The sequence below is a fragment of the Cebus imitator genome, unplaced genomic scaffold (assembly GCF_001604975.1).
Source record: "Cebus imitator isolate Cc_AM_T3 unplaced genomic scaffold, Cebus_imitator-1.0 Scaffold216, whole genome shotgun sequence".
NCBI lineage: Eukaryota > Metazoa > Chordata > Mammalia > Primates > Cebidae > Cebus > Cebus imitator.
The window spans coordinates 3,181,805-3,203,353 of NW_016107531.1; the positions used below are offsets into that span (position 1 = coordinate 3,181,805).

The window sequence follows — 21,549 nt, forward strand, 5'->3', positions numbered from 1 at the left end:
AAAAGTTTCCTTGACTCTGAAAAACAAAAGATCAGCATTTTCTTTTTTTTGAGATGGAATCTCGTTCCCATTGTGCAGGCTGGAGTGCAGTGGTATGATCTCAGCTCACTGCAACCTCTGCCTCCCGGATTCAAGTGATTCTCCATCCTCAGCCTCCCAAGTACTTGGAATTACAGACATGCACCACCATGCCCAGCTATTTTTATATTTCTAGTAAAGATGGGGTTTCACCATATTGCCCAGGCTGGTCTTGAACTCCTGACCTCAGGTGATCCACCCACCTCAGCCTCCCAAAGTGCTAGGATTACAGGTGTGAGCCACCATGCCCGGCTAGATCAGTAGCATTAAGCAAAGTTAAAAAGATTACTTTAGTTTTCTATCATTCAGTTAACTCTCGTTCTATTTTATATTCATGAACATTCCAGCTCTTCATAAGAGTTTTAAAAGTTGTTTATTCTAATGTTACAATTTCCAAAGTTACTAGAAACCTGCATTTAAGAACACCTGCTAGAGTTCTATAGTTAATTATAAACCACCTTCTAAAGAGGATAAATCAAGACAATAATTGTCTGTGGATGATAAAATGTTTTAGGACAGCCACTATTAAAGCCACAATTAATAAGGAAACTTGGTTACTTCTGTGGCACACAAAATTTTACATAACAATTAAAATTATTAATGACATACACTAAGTTATGTTAGAATTATAGGCATTTCCCATAATTTGGAACATACACCAATAACACATTTATGCAAATATAGTCCAAAGAAAGCAAAACACCATTTTACATTTGATAATATATGGTTTTTATACCAAGTAAGCCAAATTTCACCTTTACATTAGTGTACTATTAATGTTAAACCCAATTTTTAATAAAATCTTATAGACCTATTTACTCAATTTTAGTGTTTAACCATAAGTTAAGATTCTTATAAACCTTTATAACCCTTGACATTTTTTTGTGAAAGAGCAGATCAGTGCTCTAAGAAAAACCTGTTGTACTTTTATTCTAAAATTTAATTCATGGAAAAACTGAATAATACCCTTTTAACTTTTTAGCCAGTATGTTCACACACAGAATCTCTTACAATTAATTTTTATAAACCTTTCACAATTTATTTAAACCTTTAGATTTTTTTCTTAAAACAATGCTTTAATTCATTAGGCAGAAAAAAATTTCAGTGTCCCGTGATTTCTTATAATCTTTCATCAAAAAAACATTTTACTTTCTTTACACATTGCATGTAAAATTGTTGTAGTAGTTTCAATAACATGTTATAATGTTAACTCTTAGCAACTTTTATTTTTGATGAAAACCTTGGTAATTTTAATTATGCACTGGGTATGGAGCCTGATTAGGACACACCAGGCAGAAGTGCAGATCCTGTCCCCAGCCTTACCTAGCTGTAAAGCAGGCAAGTTGTACAGTAAGAGTCATAGCGGCATTTTATGAAGTGTTTAGGAGACCTAACAACCTTTGAATTATACAGCATTTCTTGCATAAATTCCCTTTCACAAATTTTTTCACGACTTACACACCAGTTGAGACTCTTGAACTTTCTGACTTGCCCTAAACATCTCTCCTTTTAAACAACCAGGACAAGAATTTACCATACAAGATTCTTTCTTGTATCAAATGTCTTTTTAAATAATCTTCTTTGTATAGCTAGGGGGCATGGCTAATTCCACATGTCCCCAGGCCTTATCTAGAATTTAGTGGCTTTAAGGTAGGTAAATTTAAAAGTTTTTTTTTTTTTTTTTTTGACGGAGTTTCACTCTTGTTACCCGGGCTGGAGTGCAATGGCGCGATCTCGGCTCACCGCAACCTCTGCCTCCCGGGTTCAGGCAATTCTCCTGCCTCAGCCTCCTGAGTAGCTGGGATTACAGGCACGCGCCACCATGTCCAGCTAATTTTTTGTATTTTTAGTAGAGACGGGGTTTCACCATGTTGACCTGGATGGTCTCGATCTCTTGACCTTGTGATCCACCCACCTCGGCCTCCCAAAGTGCTGGGATTACAGGCTTGAGCCACCGCGCCCGGCCTAATTTAAAAGTTTTTTAAAGCTAAAGAAGAAGTTTATGATCTTGAAGCATTTAGCAGATTTCATATCTGACTTGAACAAGTTAGACTAAATGTTTTTATCAATCATTTTTAAAACTTTTTATTTCCCAGATATTACTAAAGTTACATGAACTAAAAGGCCTTACAGTTTTCATTTTGCTTTTAAATTTTGATTTAAGCACTTATTTTTGTTTAAGGCAATTAATTAGAGCTCCTTTATATAAACACCACACACAACACATATGTAGTTACACAGAAAGGCAAAAGATTACAGTAGTTGTAAGATTTTTCATTTGCCAGTTTTTAACGTTTCTGAATTGAATTACTGGCTTTAGGATGGAGCCCTTGGAAGAACAGGGCCAGGAAAGAGGTCTCTCTTGCCTCCTGTTTTTCCCAAGAAGTTAAGGCTCTCAGAGCTTGAATATCCACTTTAATTAAACTGATTTTAACCATAGACTCTTTAATAAAGTCCTTTTAGGCTTTTTTATGCCAAGTGACTGATATTTTTGGCTTTTGAATTTTATCAAAGGTAACCTCCCAGTATTTAGAGAAAGGAAAATTTAAGACAGTCCGCAAAGGAGAATAGAATAGATAAGGTCATGCAGATATTAAACCAGAAATAACTTACTTCCCAGGTGGTGAATTGAACCTGGAGCGGCACTGTGAAAGTACAAAACCTTAGCTTTTGAGCTATAGCACAGGGAAATCTCTATTTCCTTTTCCAGAGGAGTCTACAGTAGTTCATTTTGAGCTTGCAAAGGCTTTTAACTATTTAATATGAATCTTACAGCTAACTATGGCATGAACCCTAAAATTCCTGTTCCCTGGAAGGCAGAGACCAGGAGAAAGTACCACCATGTGGTTAAAAGGTCAGGCTCCCAAGGGCATAAAACAGGGTGGAGACATCATCCAGTTTTTTTGTGTTAGGAACCTGTATGCAAGTTTGTTACTGACCAGCTTGCTTGGTTGTCTTGAAAAGCGGGCATACAGGTGTTCTAAGCCTGTGTTTTATCCTGAAGTATGATACCCGCGACGCAGAAAAACTAATTCATAGCACAAAATACACCAGCTTAAGACTAGCCTTAGAATTCTTTTTTTCCCCCCCACCAATTTTTAGATGGAGTTTTGCTCTTGTTGCCCAGGCTAGAGTGCAATGACACGACCTCGGCTCTGCAACCTCTGCCCCCCAGGTTCAAGCAATTCTCCTGCCTCAGCCTCCCAAGTAGCTGGGACTACAGGCATGCACCACTATGCCTGGCTAATATTGTATTTTTAGTAGATACCAGGTTTCACCATGTTGGTCAGGCTGATCTCGAACTCCTGACCTCTGGTGATCCACTTGCCTCGGCCTCCCAAGGTGCTGGGATTACAGGCGTAAGCTACTGTACACAGCCGACTAGCCTTAGAATTATTTTGCACATTAATCAAACCTTTACAGAGGAGATAAACACTTGTTTTTTTTTTTTTTTTTAACCATTCAACAGTTTGCACAGAGTGAGAGAAGCCAGAAATCTGACTGGAAGAAATTCTTACCCTTTTGTCATCATGCCAGGCTTCTGGATTCCCTTTCCCTGAGTGGCCCTAGTGATGCAGTTTGCAGCACCATTTCCCTGGGGGCCAAGCTGCATCATAAAAGAATTTTTTTTTATTCTGGCCAGAGCAGAATACCTGTGATAAAACATAGACATTAGCCACTCAGCTTAGCACCCAATATCAAACTGGCAAGGCTTACATTTGCCCTCAGATGAGCCCCGTTACCTTTAATCCAACCTCCGACTTGGAGTTTCAACACGTCGTCTCTGGGCAAGTTGGTTGCCCTGAGTAACAGAAAAGAAAGGAAAGGAAAAGTAGAGAAGGAAAGTATTGCCTGTAGCAGGGTGGAGAAGGTGAAGAGCTTAGGGAGGCCAGATGAAAGACCCAATCACTGCAGCCGACAATGAAAAGGTCAGGTAGCCATTTGTTGCAAAGGGACGTTTTCCAGCAGCCTCATCAGCTCTCTAGGTTTCCCCTTTTAGGGAGGAAAAAGCTCCCCTTGTCCCACGATCTTGTACATGCCAAACCCTGTCTCATCCTTAGCCATCAGCAAGAGTGCAAGGCAGATTTATCCAAAGAGAATAGCAGTTAACATCCCATAGTGCCAAACCTGTTCTTAGCCAAGAGGGACTTACTGAGAGGGGCATTTAACCGCCTAAATCTGAGAAGGGACTTTAACCCTCCTAAGTAGGGCCTCTAACCCAAGGCCAATCAAGCGTCCTTGCCTTTCATTAAGAAAGGCCTCTAATCCACTCTGTCTTAGGAGAGACCCCAACTTCCGTAAGTTGGGCGTTTAACCCAATGCCATTCTTTACCTGGGTATCCCACCACTTACCCAAAGTCATCCAATCAGTGCTGCTATCTATTTCCTCTGTGTCAGAGCATCTCCTCAGTATTGTCCCTTTTGTGGTTCATGAAAAAGATGTTACCAGACCCCACCACTTACCCAAAGTTAGCTTTTGAGTCAGGGGTTTCCACAGTATAGTCACTTCTGTGGTCTCCAGAAAGATGTTACAGGACCCCAACTCTTACCCAAAGGTAGCCATTGGGTCAGGGTTTTCGAATTCTAGTCCCTTTGTGGTCACCAGAAAGATGTTACAGGACAGGGGTCCTGATCCAGACCCCAAGAGAGAGTTTTTGGATCTCATGGGAGAAAGAATTCAGGGCGAGTCCACAGCGCAAAGTGAAAGCAAGTTTATTAAGAAAGTAAAGGAATAAAAGAGTGGCTACTCCATAGAGAGAGTAGCCCTGAGGGCTGCTGGGTGCCCATTTTTATGGTTATTTCTTGATCATATGATAAACAATAGTGGATTATTCATGCCTCTTTTTTTTTTTTTAGACCATGTAGGGTAACTTTCTGATGTTGCCATGGCATTTGTAAACTGTCTTGGTGCTAGTGGGTGTGCAACAGTGAGGATGACCAGAGGTCACTCTTGCCGCCATTTTGGTTTGGGTGGGTTTTAGCTGTCTCCTTTATTGCAGCCTTTTATCAGCAGTGTCTTTATGACCTGTATTTTGTGCTGACTTCCTGTCTCATTCAAATGCCTTAACCTTCTGGGAATGCAGCCCAGCAGATTTCAGCCACATTTTACCTAGCTCTATTTAAGATGGAGTTTCTCTGGTTCACACACCTGTGACAGAATGAGACCAAGAGGTAGGCAGTGGTCACAGTGGAGACTGAGATAAGTGGGCAGATTCTGGGACTATTTGAGAGGTAGAATTCACAAGGACTTGGGATGAACTCGATATGGAGAGTATGACAGAGGAGTGGTTTCATACTCGTACACCTTGATGCATTGTGGTGTCCTTCACTGAAATAGCTAGCATTGGAAGAGCAGGTTTTGTTGGGGTTTGCTGTGAGACTAGGACGGGTAGGGGAAGCATGAACTTGGTTTTCTGCCTGTTAATTTGAGATGGCTTTGCTAGATCTAAACTAAGTGGTCAAATAGTCACTTGTATTTGCTTGCCTGGAGTTTAGAGGGGAGAATAAGAGCTGGAAATGTAAATTTAGGCATCATCTACGTAGATATTAATTGAAACTTCTAGCATGGATGAATGAAAAGAGAGATAGACCTAAGACTGGATGGACATGGAAAACCTTTGTGGATGGAGTATCCTACAGGAGAAGTAGGTTCCTCAGTGTGAGTGGAGTTCAGCTTGGGGTGTAATGAAGGCAGAGATTACTTGAGAGATGTCTCTCAAGTATGAATGAAGAAGTCTTTTTTTTTCTTTTCTTTTTTTTTGAGATGGTGTCTCACTGTCGCCCATGTTCATCCAGGGATACAATCTCAGCTCACGGCAGCCTCAGCTTCCCAGGCTCAAGCTATCCTCCCACCTCAGCCTCCTGAGTAGCTGGGGCTACAAGCATGTGCCACCACACTCAGCTAAGTTTTGTATATTTTAGTAGGGATGGGGTTTCACCATGTTGCCCAGGCTGGTCTCAAACTCCTGGGCTCAAGCAGTCTGTCTGCTTTGGCCTCCCAAAGTACTAGGATTATAGGCGTGAGCCAGCACACCCAGCCAAAAAGTCTTATAAGTAGTAGTATGATAGTTTTGAGTCTGTACTGTGTCTATTTTATGGGTTTGTATTCCCCAGTCCATACACAATGCCTGACACGACACATAGCAAATACTCAATGAATAATTTGTGGAATGGGTGAGAATACATGGGAACATTTAAAGATCTGGACTGAAATTCTGTACTCTTGCCCTGCCAAGGAGCCCCTTCTTCAGGTGTCTGCTAAAACAAGTTTTTGTCTATATACAGAAATTTATTCAGTAAAAATCACCAAGTTAGATGTTCTCAACCTGCTGATGTGTTTTATTTAAGTGACAGATGTGGAATTATTGCATACATTTTGTTCGGTGACCTAGTCAGAAAGAAAACCTGTTATCAACATTTCCCAATTGCTAGTCACCATACTGCTAGGTAATGGGTTGGTAGATACACACTGGAGGCCCTACTCTGTGTCACAACACATGCTAAGCACTTCAAATGTATTATTTTATTCTTTATAACATCTCTGTAAGTTATAGATGATAACCTTTTTTTACAGGAGAGAAATTGAGGATCAGGAAGTTATCTTACTTTCCGAGGTTTTTTTGGACCTCACTTTCTTGAGGGGTTTTGGAGAAAAGAAAAATATATATATTTTTTTGAGACAGAGTCTTGCTCTTTTGCCCAGACTGAGTGCAGTGGTACGATCTCAGCTCACTGCAACCTCCACTTCCTGGGTTCAGGCAATTCTCCTGCCTCAGCCTCCTGAGTAGCTGGGACTACAAACATGTGCCACCACACCCAGCTAGTTTTTATATTTTCAGTAGAGACAGGATTTCACCATGTTGGTCAGGCTGGTCTCGAACTCCTCACCTTGTGATCCACCTGCCTTGGCCTCCCAGAGTGCTAGGATTACAGGTGTGAGCCACCACGCCCAGCCAAAAATGGAAATCTTGATCGTCTTAAAAATGTTTTCTCTGGTTTCAGAGAGATCAACTTCTGAGTTGCAATCCTCATGATCTTTTTTTTCCTTGCTAATGCCTGACACACTCTTAATATTGATTGTCCCATCAAAATAAACACCAAAGCCCAAGTCATGAGAGTTCTGGACCCTTAAAAATCATGTGCTCTTTTATTTTTCATTAAAAAAAAAACAAAAACAACAAGCATTCATCTATCTGGTCATCATACTTAAGTGTGTTTTACATTTTCTGAGAATGAGTGAATTTTTATGAGTATGTAAATCAAACATGCCAGATCACATTTGGTAGAAATCTGGGATGCTTCCTGGAATGTTCCTGAATTTTCACATATGAATTAAATGCCATCTATATATGGGCTGTAGGCTTCTGTCACTTTGTGAAAGCTATATTGGCCTTTGAACATAAAATTAATATTGGTTAAACCAATGAAATAAATTTTTTAATGGAAAATTTTAACCTCATTTGATGAAATATGAATAAGTAAAAGTTAGTTGTACTCATTGAAGATTTGGAGATATGATGTATATGTCATATATATTCTGCCCTGTAGACCCCCACCCCCCACCTCTCTTGGCAGTAGGCTCTATTTTGCATCCATTCATTGTTCAAATTTCCAGTTCTCTTGGCAACTTCATGGTCCCATGAAAGTGACTGCTCTTTTTATGCCAACCCAACTCTAAAATTAAGTCTCTTCCTCTGGATCCAGTTATCCTGTACTTGTTCATTGTTCTTTTGATCATTCCTCTTTCTCTGATGGTGACTCAGAAAGAAGACTTTTAGGTCTCTCTGCCTCGTGCTGTCTACCATGGTACTGTGTGATAGTTAATTCAGCTTCTGGGTAATCAGCAGCTTAAGAGCAGTAGAAGAAATCTTAGCAAAGCAAGAATCTTTCTTCATGCAGGCACTGTGCAATAAATTCAATCATTCAAACCTTATAAGACCCTTATGCAGTAGATATGCCTATTTCCTTCATAATTCCAGAACTCGGTAGAGAAAATGACCACTTAGGAACCAGGGGATGTAAGTGAGGCTTACAATACCCAGGGTCTCCAGGACAAGTGATTCTCTGTGTGACAGGCTAAGAGATTTCCCTGCATTCTTCATACTGCTTCATATTTCTAAGTTGTACACAATAAAAATATGCTACCCTTATCAAAAATAAATATTTGATAAAGAAAGGAAATAAAGGTTATATATATACTCAGGATATTTGGAAAGTATAGAAAATTAGAAGGAAAAGAGTGCTTGTGACTTAAATGTGTGTGTAACCTTAAGAAACCCATTTGGTGCATTTATTTCTAGTCTTTTCATGTGTGGCAATTGGAAATTGTTACATAGTATAATCATTTCTCACTGTTTTTTCTCCATAAAAAGTGAGATGCCAGTATTTATATCTTGATGAGCTATAAAAATTCCCCTTTCATCCTCACCTCTCCCTAAGCTGCCTTCTCCTAGTCTTCAATTACAATCTCTGACACATGTGCATTGCCTAGAAAGCCCTATTTGGCTAATAGATATCATTGTGAAAAGCAAGAACATGAAAAGAAAAGCTTATTACTTCCCCTCTTCTCGTTAACACATACCTCATTAATAATACCCTTTGCTGATTGGGCGTGGTGGCTCACGCCTGTAATCCCAGCACTTTGGGAGGCTGAGGCGGGTGGATCACTTGATGTCAGGAGTTCCAGACCAGCCTGGCCAACATGGTGAAACCCTGTCTCTACTAAAAATACAAAAATTAGCCAGGTGTAGTGGCAGGTGCCTATAATCCCAGCTACTCAGGAGGCTGAGGCAAGAGAATCGCTTGAACCCAGCAGGCAGAGATTGCAGTGAGCTGAGATCGTGCCATTGCACTCCAGCCTGGGCAACAGAGCAAGACTCTATCTCAAAAAATAAAAATAAAAAATAAATAAAAAATAATACCCTTTGCTTTTTTCATAGAGTGATTCAATCCACATATTCATATCTTCATTCATTCAATAAATATTTGTTAAGTACCTTCTAAATGCCAGTCATTTTACTCTTCAGTAAGCATGGAGACATAATAGAATACTTGCTCTTTGGAGCAAAGAGGTGGAAATAGGAAAAAGAGCAGCAATATGATGAGTGATATGCAGAAATATTGACCAAGTTATGTAAGACCACAAAGGAGGCTGGACACAGTGGCTCATGCCTATAAACCCAGCACTTTGGGAGGTCGAAGCGGGCGGATCACAAAGTCAGGAGTTCAAGACCAGCCTGGCAAATATAGTGAAGCCCTGTCTCTACTAAAAATACAAAAATTAGCTGGGCATGATGGTACATGCCTATAGTCACAACCACTCAGGAGGCTAAGGCAGAAGAATCTATTAAACCCAGGAGGCAGAGGTTGCAGTGAGCCAAGATTGTGCCACTGCACTCTAGCCTGGGCAACAGAGCTAGACTTTGTTTCCAAAAAAAAAAAGACCACAAAGGAGAATTGCTTGAATTTCGGAGATCCAAGTGATTCTCCTAGAAAAATCAAGGAAAGCTGTTTTCGGATAAGAAAATGGAGCCCAAAGAGATTTGGGCTAAGAATTTGAGTTAGCATTAAAACCAGATGTGACTGCAAAATCCCTCTTCTTTCCACCAGACTATGTCATGGGAAGGTGCTCCTGTTTTCATCATGTTGTAAACTCAGATGTCTGTATTTGGGAGATTTCCTGAGGCAGGGACTAGAGCTGCCCCCTTTTTTTCTCTCCCCATTTTAAAGGCCACCAGTTTCTTATTTGATCAAAGAATAATGGACTGGAAGTGGGGAGACCAGAGTTTTTGAAACCAGCTTTGCCTCTGTTTAATTGGATGATCATGAGCATGTTATTCTTCTTTTCTCTGCCTCCATTCCCCATCTGTAAAAGCAAGGAGGTTGAACTGATTCTAATTTTTTATAAGTAATGTGTCATGATTTCCTCCTTCTAATCAAAGTATGTCACATTTCTATAGGGATTTGGGTTCCTGGGTGCCTCAGGAAGTCTTGATACCATGGCTTTGGCAGAGGAATGGATGGGGGTCAAGAGGGACAGCTCTTGCCTGTCTGGATTTGAATCTCAGCCCCATCACTTACATGCTGTTTAATCTTTTTTAATTTTTTTTTGAGACGGAGTTTCGCTCTTGTTACCCAGGCTGGAGTGCAATGGCGCGATCTCGGCTCAGTGCAACCTCCGCCTCCTGGGTTCAGGCAATTCTCCTGCCTCAGCCTCCTGAGTAGCTGGGATTACAGGCACGTGCCACCATGCCCAGCTAATTTTTTGTAGTTTTAGTAGAGACGGGGTTTCACCGTGTTGACCAGGATGGTCTCGATCTCTTGACCTCGTGATCCACCCGCCTTGGCCTCCCAAAGTGCTGGGATTACATGCGTGAGCCACCGCGCCCGGCCTACATGCTGTTTAATCTTAAGCCATCTAATCCCGTTGAGGCTCAGGTATCTAATATGTAAAATAGAAATAATAAATGATTCATCTACAAAGTTGGTGTGAAATTTCAGTGAGCTTATATATTTAAGCCACTTTGCAGAGTCTGTCTCATAGTACTCAATAAATGTAGCTAATGATACTACTGGTATTGTACTAGTACTAATTTGGAGTCCTGACGCTGTTTCGGGAGTCAAAATGTAACAGTATCTTCTTTTACCAATTTTTTTTTTGTTTTTTTGTTTTTTTTTTTTTTTTTTTTTTTTTTTTTTTTGTTTTTTTTTTTTTTTTTTTTTTTTGAGAGAGAGTGTCTCACTCTGTCACCCAAGCTGGAGTACAGTGGCGTGATCTTGGCTCACGGCAACCTCCGCCTCCTGGGTTCAAGCAGTTCTCCTGCCTCAGCCTCACAAGTAGCTGAGACTACAGGTGTGTGCCACCATGCCTGGCTAATTTTTTGTATTTTTAGTAGAGATAGGGTTTCACTGTGTTAGCCAGGATGGTCTTGATCTCCTGACCTCATGATCCACTCACCTCAGCCTCCCAAAGTTCTGGGATTACAGGCTTGAGCCACTGCGCCTGACCATGATTCCTTTATCAAAGCACAAAGGAACTGATATGTCCATGTGTAAAATATAGAATTTTAGTCATTATCTCCTCAGATATTCAATTAAGGGGTCAGAGGAGTTGGAGCACTGTTTGTTGCCAGACTTTACTGATGACCCAGAATAGGCTTCCATTAATCTTGTATAATATGGCAGGAATCAGTCTTCTTTTCCTTACTGTGTTCCCAGTGCTCAGGACAGGCCACAGCACAGGGGGGCACTTTACAGATGTGCTTTGAGTGAAATGAATGATTTCATACTTTGTATTTAAAAAGTAGAGAGAATAATAGCACTTGGCAGTGAAGTGATCTGAGATTCACCTTCGAATCTCAGATCTTAGCCTATGACATTTGTTGAATTTGTTTTGAGAGGATTTGGGGGTGTCCCATAGCAATCAAAGCAGAATTCTTCTGATATCATTGTTGGACTTTCGGCTTTGATTAATAGGCTTTTTATTTGCCCCTGAACCTCTGTGGTGTTCATTCCTCAGGTTGATTTACATGGCAGTAAATTATCTGTGCTGTCAGTTGCTTGTTCCATTGTGTCTGCCCTGTTCATAAAACCCTGGAGGCTCAGTGACCCCAAGGCTGGAGCACAGTGGATATGTTAACTCCAGTTACAAATGTGTGTGCATAGAACATGCTGCTCAGATGCATTGTTGCACTAATACTCATTCACAATTTATTTTTAAGGATTGGTGTAACTATAAGTTAGTTTCCATAGGACTTTGGGTAAGGTAACTATTAGTTACCTTCCCATTTGTTTTTTACTTCTGTTACATGCCAGACACTACGTATGTTATCTCATCTAATCTTTACAACCCCTAAGGGGCAATTATACCCTTTTTATAGAAGTGGAAACTGAAACTCGAGGCGAAGCTTATTCTCTGAAATCACATAGCCCATGAGCTATGGAGCTGAAATTTGAACTCTTTCTGACCACAGAGCTCTTAACCAGTATACCATGACACTTGTCTCATCCAAAGTGCTTTCTTTTGCTTCTATAATTGTTTTGTGTTTAAGTTAGTACCCTGTTGCAGTCGAAAGTTTCCCATACCATTCAGAGATGAATTTTAAATATCTTAACAGCATTGTAAATACCTGAAATATAAAGTGACAAACATAGCTAGATTACTTTCTTTTTATCAATCCATTTAGCAAATTTACAGCTTCCATTAATTTTAATCTGTCCTTATTACCTGTTTTTTTATAATAAATATCTCTTAGCATGACAGAGTCACCGAGTATAGATCACCTGAAGTAGGTTCCCTCTCTCTAAATAAGCAGAGTTGCAGCTAAAGATTTGTGAATTAATTGGGAAAATTGCAAATCAGGTAGTCAGTGAAATAATTCATTGTCACATCCAATCAATAAACTTGGTAAATCAACTCATTTAATTCAAAAAATGATCTATATAGATCAAGCAACCAATTAAACAATTAGCATACACTTTGCAATTAATTAATTTAAGCATCAATCATGTAATTAAAACTCCAAATTTAAGCTGCAGAATTGAGAATTCTACTGCCTTGTGAACTATTGGGTTCCTGCTCCTGAAGCTAGCATACTTCTGAAGCTCACAGATTTGCAATTTCACAATTCAACTTTGGAGCAGTTGCATTGATTGTGCTTTTTACACTGTCTGTATGTTGGTATAGTTTCCCAACCTCTTTGAACAGATCAACCTTTTACTTCCTCCTATATATTGATTCTAAACTGGGCAAGGCTGGAATCTAGGGGTACCGTCTGGACGCTCTAGGGAGTGGGAAATGTGCAGGAGTAGTCCAGAGGGCCAGGTATCTGTGTTAGGATTAATCAGGTCATTGCTTTTACTTTGTTAAGGATCTATGGTGTTTGAAGTCAGATCCTTGTACCAACTGAATTAGATACTCTTTAGAGAAGGGAAGAACTGTATGCATTGTCTTGGTTACCTTGAGAATTTCTCCTGGTCTAGAGCACAGATACATATTTTTTTATTTTAATTTTATTTTTTGATACAGGGTCTTGCTCTGTTGCCCAGGCTGGAGTGCAATAGCACTATCATAGCTCACTGCAGCCTCAACCTCATGGGCTCAAGTGATCCTCCCACCTCAGCCTCCTGGGTAGCTGGAACTACAGGCGTGCACCACCACATCTAGCTAATTTTTGTATTTTTAGCAGAGACAGAGTTTCACCATGTTGCCCAGCTAGTCTTGAACTCCTGGGATCAAGTGATCTGCCTGCCTCAAACTCCCAAAGTGCTGGGATTACAGGCATGAGCCACTGTATCCGGCCAGGTATTTTCTTAATCCTAACCATAAATCAGAAGCCTCTGACCCCTGCCTTCCCTGAGGCCAAATAATCTTTCCCCCCTTATAGTTTTGCTTATATCTGTGTCATATATATATATATATATGGCTACATTAGGGCTCAGTGAACGTTGCAAGAATAAAGTATTATGAAGACCCTCCTTTCACATCATTTTTCTCCCCTTTGCATTGCCATGTGTATTCTCCCTATCAAATGAAGTAGGATTTGGGGTTTCTTACTGTGTCACCAGGGTTGGTATAAAGAAAATCAGTCTCCTCAGTTTGCTTGCTCTACACCATACCCTGTGGTCTTCTTGTCCCTTCCCTACCCTGTTATTCACTCACCTTTTTGGTTTTCCTTTCAGTGACAATGTCAGTGCCTACTGCCTGCATATTGCTGAGGATGATGGGGAGGTGGACACGGATTTCCCCCCGCTGGATTCCAATGAGCCCATTCATAAGTTTGGCTTCAGTACTTTGGCCTTGGTTGAAAAGTACTCATCTCCTGGTCTGACATCCAAAGAGTCACTCTTTGTTCGAATGTGAGTACTGACTCTGTTATTTCTCTCAGTATCTCATCCCTGGCATTTTGGATCTGATTTTGGTTTTGTTCATCAAATAAATGATATTTGGCATCTGGAGAGTCCACTGGTAATAATGATAACTTCCAGAGAGATGTTGAGGACGGCATTCACATTGTATTTCATGCCTCTGCACCTAGGCTACACAGACTGCTTTGCAATGGCACATTGTGTAAAGCAGATCTCTGAATGGCATGTCTAGAGCCAGGCCTCTGGAAACACTGGTGCACTTGGAGCCTGTGAAGCCAAACTTCTGGGTTTGCCACCTTCTCTGCGAGGAATACACAGTCAATAAAATGTGCATTGTGGCCACTTCTCTTTTGCGACTTAAAATACTTTCTCTCCAACTTTGTTCAGACCAAATTTGATCTTCCCTGTCAGTTGCCTGACTTTAGACTGAGCACATGTCTTAAACTTTTTTTGTGCCTTTCTCAGAAAAGCATGTGTAAATGCATAAAATAAAATCCACTGGAATATGGAAGTATTCTGTTATTTAAAGTTATCAGATTATTGAACAAATTCATGATCTAGCAATATGTGGGGCTTTACTAGTAGATTAAACAAGATCCAGCTGCGTACCTAACAGTAACTCCTGAAGCTTGTTGTTTCAAAGCGGTGATGAGTGTAAATGGTACTTGAGAAATCTGCAATAGCTGTAATGTGCTGTGGTGTCAGCTGTGATTTCTGTTCATGACAGTCACTGGCATTGCTGATTCTACTGTGATTCTACTTATAATTCAAGGAAATGCAAAATATCAGAAGTTAGTGAAAATTAAAATGTAGTTTTTGTCCATTCAAGTCTATAGAGCTCCTGAGTTTTATCCACATGTTCCAGTTGTTAACGGAAAACCTGCTGCATTTGGACTTTTCTCTCAAACCTAAGCTGTTTTTAACCTAGGCCTCAGCAGTCCTTCTGGCCATCTCCTGGGAACAATAGCGATCCCTTTGGCACCCCCTGCTGTTAGTAACCAGCAAATTCACTGTTCGAAAGAGGGATTGCTTTAGAAGACATTGTCTCTCTGAACATATTGCCTTTGTTTGAGATTGTTATAGAAAATAGGGTTGTGCTACATATAATACATGAGTATTTTGGGTCTTTCTACCCTTGAGCAAAGAAAGAATACCTGAGTGGCTGAGGTTAAACAGGGGAGTGGGCCCTTAGGCTTTCTTGGTGGCCGTTTCATCTGTAATACGAGGTCAAGTTTGGGATATATGACTGCAGAGTTTCCTGCTTTTTTATTTCAGAGGTACTAAAATAACTTTAAAGAATATTTAAAATAATTGAAAAGTTAGCTAATGATGCTTCCATCTTAATATAGGTATTTTAATCTTGTATATAATAATCGTGTATATATTATTCAGTTTCACTTGTAGCATACATATATTTTGTGTTATTTTTATTTAACATTAAATTAGGCTGGGCGCAGTGGCTCATGCCTGTAATCCCAACACTTTGGAAGGCCAAGGCGGGCAGATCATTTGAGGTCAGGAGTTCAAAACCAGCCTGGCCAACGCGGTGAAACCCTGTCTCTACTAAAAATACAAAAATCAGCTGGGCACGGTGGTGGGCACCTGTAATCCCAGCTACTCAGGGGGCTGAGGCAGGAGAATCACTTGAACCTGGGAGGCGGAGGTTGCAGTAAGTCAAGATTATACCATTGCACTCTAGCCCTGGCGACAGACCAAGACTCTGTCTCAAAAATAAATAAATAAATAATAAATGTTTCAGTATTTGTTCTTAATTCCTACAGTCTATATTTATTGCATGTTAGAGATCTAGACAAAGACAGCACTACCCTCATGGAGCTTATTCTAGTGGTAAGACAGTTGTCAAATAAAATGTAATAAGCAGTATAAAAGAAAAGTGTATGGGGTGCAGTGGAAGCTGATCACAGAATATTTAGATTGCTTCTTTGTGTGGTCTTAGTAAGTAATTTGATGATGACAGTCATTATCTATATACCTTTTACTATGTTGAACAACTTTCTTAGAATTTTGCCCTGTAAGTAGGATTATTGGTCAGAGAGTAGAAACATCTTTAGACTCACTTTTTATTGACAAATAACCCTCTGAAAGATGTCCTAAGTTATAATGCTACCAACAGAATTTCTGAAATCATTTTTTATTGTTTTACCATTACAAGGTATTAGAGGTTTTTTTTCCTACTTTAAAAAATGTACACAGTGGCATTTCAATAGTTTTTACTTGCACTTTTATTATTAATATAATGACTAGAACTTTTTCTACATAAATATTAACACATGATCATAGCAGTCTTTTGAACCAAAAGTCCTTTTTTAAAGCAAGAGGCTTTAAATCACTGAGTTTTCAATAGAGTGGAGTGGGGCTAGGATTTGTATGCCTTTCCAGGAGGGACATCTAAGACTATCCAGTGTCTCACTATGAACCCTGCTTTCTGGAGAATAGGAGGAGGGAGAAGGCAGAAAGTAACAACTGCTTTAAACTTAATACTTTTTTTTTTCATCAGAATTACTCCCATCCCTGTGTTCCTACCCCCTGACACATACATAGCACAGTCAATCCTTTTTCTGTTTTGAAATTCAAGAGCATTTATTTGATGTGTCTGGAGTGTTTCTGAAAACATGAGGTAAAGTGAAATCTTTATATGTGAGCATTAAGAACAAAAGTGTCAATAAATTTTCTTTTTCTCAGTTGTCTGATGAAATAGTACAGATTACTGACCATTTGCCTTGTGTGTATTTTCTTGGTTCAGCAACCTCTTATTTGCCTTTCTGGTCTATATTCTAAGTTACTAAAGCTTCTCCTGCAAATGCAGAACAGAGCGGACCTTCAGGAGTCTCCAGGGATGTGTCTAAAGTTTCAGAGAAGGAAATCCCAGCAAAATAAATAAAGCTGTAACTCCTCCTCCTCGTCGTCATTTCTCCCCTTTCCTCCTGCATTTGTCTGGTAGTAGAGGAGGGGCAAGAAGTGGCTGGGAATACACTAAGCTGATACAGAAAGAGGGAAGTAGGTTTTGACAGTAGGGAGTGAACCAATACTTACTAAGGGCCAACGATGCATATGCTATCTCACTTAATCCCCAAATAGCCCAGTTTTTATGACCAACTTAGAGATGTGGAAACTGGGGCTGAGCAATATTGTTCTTAGGCCTGGATTTGACCCCATCCCTGACTTTAAAGTCCATGTTCTTTCCAACCCCCTGCTGAGAGGTTGAGGCTGTGAAATCTGGTGTTGGTTTAACCTGTGAATCTCACTGTCTTAAGGCTGACATTCAGCCACTGGTATAGTGCAGTAGGTGAGAGCATGGTGGGCTCTGGAGCCAGACCACTTGGATGCTGATCCTAACCTTGCTGTTACTAGTGTATGTGATCCTGGATGAATGTTTAACTTTTCTGTGGCTCAGTGAAATGGAGATAATAATACCTACCTCACAGATCAGCTATGAGGATTCGGTGAATTAATAGATCTAAAGCACTTAGAACAGTGTTTAGCATATGTACGCATCATCTTAGTGTTAGCCACTGTTACTGTCACTATTAATAAACAACCCTTCGAGAGCAAGAACTGAGTTATCTGTGCCCACAATACCCACCATCACTCCATTACTATGATAGATCTGCCACACATATTTCTTGAATGAGTGACTGAGTAGATCTCTTTGCCACTTCTACATTTTTCTTCTTCTCCTACTTTCTGTTTTATAGCAGAGGAGGGGCAGTGTTTAGGTGGACGTTGGCCAGTTGGACTGAAAATGCTGAATTGTTGTAACTTTCAGTGAACATGGGCAGTGGATAAACATTGAGGATCTACCAACTTTCAAATGAGTCCTCTCATGAGCACACATCCTCTAAGTTAGTAGCAAGACCATTAAGTCCTTGAAGACTAGGAAGGTGCAGTCTTACTGTCTCTGTATCCTTAGCACCCAGCGCAGGGCTTCATGGAGAAGGAATGACCAAATCTTCAGGGGTCTGTGGGCTGCCAGGAGGACACTCGACCCAGCACTATGTCCCACCTTGCTTTCTGAGACCTCTTCCCGTCTTTTACACCTGTTCCTGCCTTTTGAATGCCAGGAAGCCCAGGTCGCCTTCTGACCTTCAGAGGCTCTCACACCACCTATTCTGGGGCCTCCAGGATCATCTTTCCTTCTAAGTGAGGCAGCACAGACTTTGAATTTAGGCAAACCTGGGTTCAAGTTTCAGCTTCACTAGTATCTTACTACATGCATGAGCTTAGACAATTTTACTTACCTTTGTTAAGTCTTAGTTTCTTCATCTGCAAAATGTGGATAATAGTAACTATCTCATGAAATTGTCATGAGGGAGTTTCTTAAATGTAAGTTATATACAGAACTCTTTTAAAGGGAAATAAATTCTCCTAAAGTCTCAATGCTTATCCAAATGAGTTTTTAAATAATGCTACTTGGATACATACAAATATAAAGTTCTAGCTATAAAGTTATAATGTTTAGCTATAAATTCAATGTTTTTACACAACGAAAACAAAATTACAAACTAAATACAGATAAAACTATAACATTAATAAAATACAAACTAACAACTTTAATAGATGATGTTTTGCTGAAATTAAACATTGCTGATGTTGGATTTAATTGAGTGTTAAATGTTTTACTTGTCAACTTCAGCCTTTTGATTTTCATATGAGACATCATGATTAACATATTATCCTTTTAAACAGTGTATTTTTAACCACTAGTCCATTATTTTAGTGGGCCAGTTGAATTGTGTCCTCCCACACAAGCATACGAATTTTAAATGTTCTTTACTAGCAAATGCTTGTTTTGGTTTCTTTCGGCAACAGCGTCTTGCTCTGTGGCCTAGTCTGCAGTGCAGTGGTGCAGTCATGGCTCACTGTCGTCCCAAACTCCTGGGCTCAAGGGATCCTCCTGCCTCAGCCTTCCAAGTAGCTGGAACTATAGGCACATGCCACCATGCCCAACTGATTTTTAGTAGAGACAAGGTCACACTGTGTTGCCCAGGCTGGTCCTGAACTCCTAAACTCAAGCAGTCCTCCTGCCTCAGCCTCCCAAAGTGTTAGGATTACAGATGTGAGCCACTTCTCCTGGCCTAGAAAACTCTACTTTGCATTTGGCCCACCATGCTTTCTGTTAGTATGACCAATTTGTGGTGGTTTGCTGAGGACTCTCCCTGTTTCAAAACTGGAAGTTCTATATCCATGAGTACCCCCTGGCACTCACCTCCCACCCCTTCCTCCATCCTGGGTAAACTAGATTGGTCACTCTACTAGTCTGTTGCTTGCTGTATATATAAGTGGGCTCTGCCTAGCTGATACTTGTACATAGTGTGACTTGGCACCAAACAGCACAGATTTTTCAGAGACCAACAAGACTGTTCATAGAGATCCTTGTGCCCACTGAATTCTCTCACTCTATTCAGCAAACAAGTTCTGCACGCAGCTTGCAGTAATGCCATTTGACTTTTACTAAATTTTTTAGTGATGTCAAATAACCCTAGCTGCTTATTATTAAATAATAAAATTGTTTATTAATAGTGACAATAACATAACCCACCAAATCCCACCACCTTATCCTAGGGTTGGTAAACTTTTTTTTTTCTTCTTCGTTTGACCCAGGTTATTGCTCTTTCACCAGGCTGGAGTGTAGTGACATCATCTTGGCTTACTGCAACCTCTGCCTCCCATGTTCAAGCAATCCTCCAACCTCAGCCTCCCCAGTAGCTGGGACTATAGGCATGCGCCACCATGCCCAACTAATTTTTGTATTTTTTGTAGAGACAGCGTTTCACTATGTTGCCCAGGCTGGTCTTGAACTCCTGGACTCAAGTGATCTGCTCACTTCAGCTTCCCAAAGTGCTGGGATTACAAGCTTCAGCCACCACTTCTGGCCCGGCACACTTTTTCTGCAAAGGGTCAGATAGTAAATATTTTAGGCTATGGGCCATAGAGTTTCTGTAACTCAGCATTGCCACTGTAGTGTGTGAGAATAGCTATAGACTACATAGACAAATGGGCATGGGGTAGGTTTGTTGGTCAAATTCCAGCTTTTCCCAATAAGTTTCCTTCTTTCTTTTTTCTTTCTTTCTCCCTTTCTCCCTTTCTTCCTCCCTTCCTTCCTCCCTCCCTCTCTGTTCTCCTCCCTCCCTCTTCTCCCTCCCTTCTCTCCTTCTTCCCTCCATCCCTTTCCCTTCCTTCCCTTTCCTTTCTTTCCTTCTTTCCTCCCTCCCTCCTTTCCTCTCTCCCTCTCTCTCTCCCCCTCTCCCCCGCCCTCTCTCCCCACTCTCTCTCTCCCCCCTTCCCGCTCTCCCTCTTCCCTATCCTTCTCTCCCTCTTTCCCCCCCTCCCCTTCTCTCCCTCTCCCCCTCTTCTCACCCATCTCTCCCTTTCTCCCTGTCTCCCTCTCTCCCTCTCTCTCCCTCTCTCTCTCTTCTGCCTCAGCCTCCCAAGTAGCTGGGATTACAGGCAACTGCCACCATGACCAGCTAGTTTTTGTACCTCAGGTGACCTGCCTGCCTCAGCCTCCCAAAATGGTGGCATTACAGGCATGAGCCACCACACCCGGCTTAAGAATTTTTTGGTTCACATTTGTCTAATGTGGGTCGGGTGGCTCTCTCAGGTGTATCTCCTCTAGGCAGTGGCTCAAGGTTCCCCCAGTGGGTTGAAAATGGGGAACATGGAAGATGAGGATTGAGGAGGGGCCTACATCTATATCTGTATCTCATACGCCCCACACACACACACACGGTGACATGCATAAAATATGTGGTGACACATATAATTTTGCTTTCAGTTCAAAGAAAAGCATATATAGATATATATCTATACATCCATATCATACATATATTGATATGTGTAGATAATACATCTATATATGCTTTTCATTAGACTAAAATCAAAATTGTTTTTAATTAAAAAAATCTTTCAGAGACAGTATCTCACTATGCTGCCTGAGCTGGACTGGAACTCTTGGGTTCAAACAGTTCTCCTGAGTAGCTGGAACTAGATGTTCCCATCACCATGAAAAACCAGATTTTTAAATTCTGAAACTTAGTCTGTAAATTCATCTGTGATTCCTGGGGGCTCTTGAACCTCAGGAAATGCTGCTGTGATGATTAATGTTAGCTGAGACTCCTATATGTAGGAAGTGTTACATAGTTACTATTGTTATTTCTATCAGAGATTCTCAGTGGGAATAATTCACATGAAGGTGAGAATGGGGTTTAACCTTTCTTTGAGTTTTTTTATTATATAATTAATATGTGTCCGTTGTAGCAAAATTGGGAAATAGATCTGTTTCTGCATATAAAATAAAGTTTTAAATTTGTCTTCATTCCATCATGCAAAGATAGTGAATTATGTTTTATAATTATTTATATTTTTAAAAGGAACTAATTTATTAATAAATGAATTTCTCATTAGAGAAATGTTCTGTGGAGAGCAGGTGAAATTGGATGTCTTCTGATGTTCTGACTAAATCAGGACTGTATCTAGAGCCCTTGGGCCCCAGGAAACCCCTGGGTGTAGCGTTGTTGTTTGAAGAAGGAGAATGGATTATTCTAACAACTTGCAAATTAGGAGGCTGCTAATGGAAACTGCCTC

At 40.5% G+C, this 21,549-nt stretch overlaps 1 protein-coding gene across 9 annotated transcripts in view; it reads left to right on the plus strand.

Annotated features, from left to right (window-relative positions):
• MAPKAP1 (MAPK associated protein 1) overlaps window positions 1-21,549 on the plus strand; it is a 267,937-nt gene that overhangs the window by 132,987 nt on the left and 113,401 nt on the right. For all 9 annotated transcript variants that reach the window (XM_037745939.1, XM_017549147.1, XM_037745940.1 and 6 more), the window contains one exon: window positions 13,759-13,935. In XM_037745939.1, coding sequence (XP_037601867.1) covers window positions 13,759-13,935 — 177 coding nt within the window. The remainder of the gene's footprint in view (window positions 1-13,758; window positions 13,936-21,549) is intronic.